This window comes from Phacochoerus africanus, chromosome 3, assembly GCF_016906955.1.
Source record: "Phacochoerus africanus isolate WHEZ1 chromosome 3, ROS_Pafr_v1, whole genome shotgun sequence".
Classification (NCBI taxonomy): Eukaryota; Metazoa; Chordata; class Mammalia; order Artiodactyla; family Suidae; genus Phacochoerus; species Phacochoerus africanus.
Window position 1 is genome coordinate 37870789 of NC_062546.1, and position 4517 is coordinate 37875305.

A 4517-nucleotide genomic window follows, 5' to 3' on the forward strand; every position below is an offset into this window, starting at 1 on the left:
TAAATATTTCAGAATGCATCCCACCACCACTTATTTATGTCTTTTTTTTTTTTTTGTCTTTTTAGGGCCACACCGGTGGCATGTGGAGGTTCCTAGGCTAGGGGTCTAATCGGAGCTACAGCTGCTGGCCTACAGCACAGCCACAGCAACGCCAGATCCGAGCCACATCTGCAATCTACACCAGAGTTCATGGTGACACCAGATCCTTAACCCACTGAGCAAAGCCAGGGATTAAACACACAACCTCATGGTTCCTAGTCAGATTCGTTTCCACTGCACCATGATGGGCACTCCCCACCACCTCGTATTTAAAATTTAAATTCTTTAAATGTATTATATTAAAACTCAATTTAAATTTAAAATTTCTTAAAATGTTTTAAAATTAATTTAAAATGTACTAATATTAAAATTTATTTAAAATGTGGAGAGATGTAAATTGATTATTTAGAAGGTAAAATTATTTAACTGAAATAATTATGACACATTTTTTAAAGAGAAATTTAGAAGCATAGTCCAAACATCTATGTCCAAACAGCTCTTTTTATCCCCCAAAAGCATAAGATCCCAAGACATCAAATATTAAAAACAGCAACAATCCTGGACTACTCCTTGATAACATAGTCCCTTTGTACATTATATGTCCCTTTGGGTACATTATAACACTCTAACCGACCAGAAAGACAAATAAGTAGAAAACGTTATGTCCAAAGAAAAGATCTAGGAGCTAGTTTTTACAGGGATCCATAGAGCTGGGAATTACTATTTAGCAATAACTACAAATGAACCATCTTCTATATGGTCCCTGGGTGGTGAATATTCTCTAGGCTGAAAAGTAATTAATTCTCTACTTTCAGTTCACTTTCTTGAGCCAAACATCACCCTGTCCCAGGTGGGAAGCCCAGGCCAGGCAATCCCTCCCCTCCTCGACTCCCTCACCTTTATCTCCCATCTCCAGCCCCACATCCCAGCCTCCCGTAAGATAACAAACCCTTGGAACAAAAGTCAGGAATTAGGGACACCTATTTTTTGGTGATTTTTGCTCTTTATTTTTGGTGTTTCCTTTCTATGTGCAGATTTGACTTAACTTCTTACTCGCAGAAGAAGTCAATATCCTGGAAAAAAAAAACAAAAGCAAAAAAAAAGGTTGAGCCAAGCATGCAGAAAACAGATGTAGATTCTTTATTTAAAACCATAATAAATCAAAGGGAAATTTGGATGTAAAAGAAGCAAAGGTTGAACCCCAAAGAGTACGACACAAGTATCCTTTTAAGTCAGAAGCTACTTAAAATGCAGGTTCTCAAATAACACTTTTAATTTATGGTTATTTGGCACATTCAAGCTCGATGCAAAGACACGATGACAAGTGAGACGTGTTTGTGTAGGTGGGTGATGTTTTGAAGTTATTTTGCACAGCAATTAGTTCCAGGAGAATCACTTGAAAACAACCACCTTGCAAAGTAACTCAAAGGGGATCTTTTATTTCTGTTCTGGGTATACAAGACCCTAGGGCATTAGGAAGAGTATAATTTCTTTTTCATACATAAGTAGAGTCTAACTATCACAAAAATAGGGAATCTAAACATTTTCCAGAATGTTTTGATTTTATTAAATACAGGTGCTGATGTTTTCCCCAGCCCAAGTCTTTAGTCAATAAGTATACCCATCAGTAAGAAGCTGTTAATACTATTTTGGTTTCTCTCTTTGTGACATGGAGTCCTTTCCAGGATAACTTGCATCTAAAATAAAAAGGGGTTGTAGAGAAAGTTTACTAATCTTCCAACATTAATAATAGATATAAATGCTCCCTCAAATTTTGTTGTCTCAGAGATGTCACCACTGGAAGTGGGGGGCTTGGCTTGATGCATCTTGTAAGGTGCATGATGTATTTATGATGCATTTTGCTGGGGGTGGGGGGTAGTTCCTGGGCCAGGGATCGAACGCAAGCCACAGTAATGACAACTGCCAGATCTTCAACCTGCTGAGCCACTAGGGAACTCCACATGATGTGTTTTTAACACCTGCCTACGTCTACATTACCCCAAGATCTGAGTCCTTCTCAGCCCCTCTCCCCCCCCTCCCAGAGATGCTTACCGTGGTGGAAACTTCCTTGGTAGCTTCTTGGTACACATGTTCCTCCTGGACCAAGTTGCTGGGGAAATAACCCACAGTTCCCATGTCGTCCTCATCTTCATCACCATAAACCTGAGTGCTCAGAATTGTAACAGTGAGGTGAAAGAAAGCTCACGTGAGTCCTTTTCTAGAAACCCTCCAGCATCCTCTTTGCAGTCCATGGGAATTAATGAAACTGCCCATGCCTCACTCTTCCATCTAGATTCTGGGGGGGCTCAGGTTCAAATCTGAAGTTCATGCACAGCAAATAGGTCAACCCACGGAAATTGTGTATCTGTTGTTTTGTGGCCCAGATTTACGGGTCTCACTGCTTCAATATTCCTTTACTTTACGCAATCCTGTGAGCTACATGAAATCTTTTTTGGAACCTGTAAAGTCTGAACCCTTTTTAAAAAAGTAAATCAACACTATTACTTTAAAGGACTTCCTCGGTTTTCACAAACTCAAATGAACAGATACTTGAGTGAATTTAAGATTTAATTCTTTATTACTTGAGAATCTGTCTCTGAAGCTGGCACTGCAGTCAAGGACAGTAAATCAACCCTGCTTCATCTCTTCTCCCAGGCCCACCCTTGCATGTTTTAACTGGAAAAAAAAAAAAAAAAAAAGCAGATTCTTTGGAATTAAAGAGGATGCTGAAATTTCCTCTAAAATATTGAAATGTAGACTGCCTGCCAACACGCATGCCTTTTACTTGGCAAATCCACTCAAATATTTTGAATAAGATTCAAGCTCTTTGGGATGTTCAAGACCCTAGGGGTTTGACCCGCTTTCTTGCCAAAAGATCAAATAAACCTACATTTGGCTTTGTTATGAAATTGTCTTTGTCTCTTCAAAATGCAATCAAAGCAAATATATATGAATTTTTGCACTTGGATCTGCAGCCTCTGTATCATTCTTAACAGCTAGTTTTAAACATTAAAAGGCACTGAAGGAGTTCCCATCGTGGCGCAGCAGAAATGAATCCAACTAGGAACCATGAGGTTGAAGTTCCATCCCTGGCCTCCCTCAGTGGGTTAAGGATTCAGCATTGCCATGAGCTGTGGTATAGAGCACAAATGTTGCTCAGATCTGGCGTTGCTGTGGCTGTAGCTCCGATTAGACCCCTAACCTGGGAACCTCCATATGCCAAGGGTGCGGCTCTAAAAAGGAAAAAAAAAAAAAAAAAGGCAATGAAGATAACTAATTAGGGAAGACATTAAGAGCAATATATGTCAAGATGTATGTATAGATTTTAATAATCTCGTCTTACACTGCCAGCCCAAAATTCTCCAGTTCCATTTTCTTTCACCAGCTTTAAGTAAACATAGATCCACTGCCCTTTTTTAACGTTAATGAATCTACAGTCTGGGGCATTGTAATCTTCTTGAGCTCTGGCCAGAGAAATAGTATCTGGAAGGAAAAAAAAGAAAAAATATCTGGAAATAGTATCTAGAAGGAAAAAAAAAAATGGCTCCTGGATTTTAGAAGAGTAAAAAGGCAAAGCATATCAGAAAACTAGGAATCAAAGTGACTAATACCTCCTAGTTTATAGCTCATGTTCAGTTCTAGAAGAGTAAGATAACTAAGGTATTAAAGCTGCATCCAGCAGAATCTTAGCCAAGCAAGTTCTTCATGCTCAGACACAAAAGGCCCAGACCAGGAAAAACAATGCTGACCACGAACACATTAGAGAAGATTCATTTCAAAGTACAATTCAGTTTGATGCTATTAGTGGATTTTTTTCCCAATTATATAATAGAAAGGTAGCGAAAGGCATAAAAAGTCCTTACAGACACACTCGTCATCTGCACACAGCTTCTTGGAAGCAAGTCTGTCCATAAATATTCCATGCACAGCACATATGGCCACAAGACCTGGGAGGAAAAGAAACAGCAGTCTTGCCATCTTCCTTTTATTGCTGTTTTTGCTTTCACCCTTTGCGTGGAAGTGGAGACTGACTTCAGTGCTTCTTGTCTTTTATGTGAAAGCCAGACATCTGAGCAAGTCCCCCGGCCAATGGGGTGGTAGCTACTGTTCCTCTGCTTTCATAGCAGCGATTGGGCTCTAGGGGCTTTGGAGCATCTGATTTTCCAAGAACACTCAAACGCTCTGTCTTTTTTGCATGCAGATCATATCCAAAATGGCCCACTGATATTAAAGTCACCTTCTCTTTTTTTCATGGTTTATTGCATCAGGATGACAATGTTGAGAGAATTACGAGAATTTTAAGTCATTTTAAAATTTATTTATTTTATTTTATTTTATTGCCATGCCCTCAACATGCAAAAATTCCTGGGCCAGGGGTCAAACCCGCACCACAGCAGTAACCAGACCACAGCAGTGACAATGCATAATCCTTAACCTGCTGAGCCACCAGGAAACTCCTAAAGACTTTTTTTTTTTTT

The 4517-nt window shown here is 39.4% G+C and overlaps 1 protein-coding gene across 1 annotated transcript; it reads right to left on the minus strand.

The window, feature by feature from the left end:
- Positions 1–1041: 1041 nt before the first annotated feature.
- OTOR (otoraplin) lies at positions 1042–4317 on the minus strand. The gene is made up of 4 exons (XM_047771641.1): positions 3903–4317; positions 3383–3522; positions 2092–2202; positions 1042–1112 (listed from the first exon to the last, which is right to left on the minus strand). The coding sequence occupies exons 1-4, from the start codon at positions 4015–4017 to the stop codon at positions 1089–1091; spliced, it is 390 nt and encodes a 129-aa protein (XP_047627597.1). The 5' UTR covers positions 4018–4317; the 3' UTR covers positions 1042–1088.
- Positions 4318–4517: the final 200 nt, after the last annotated feature.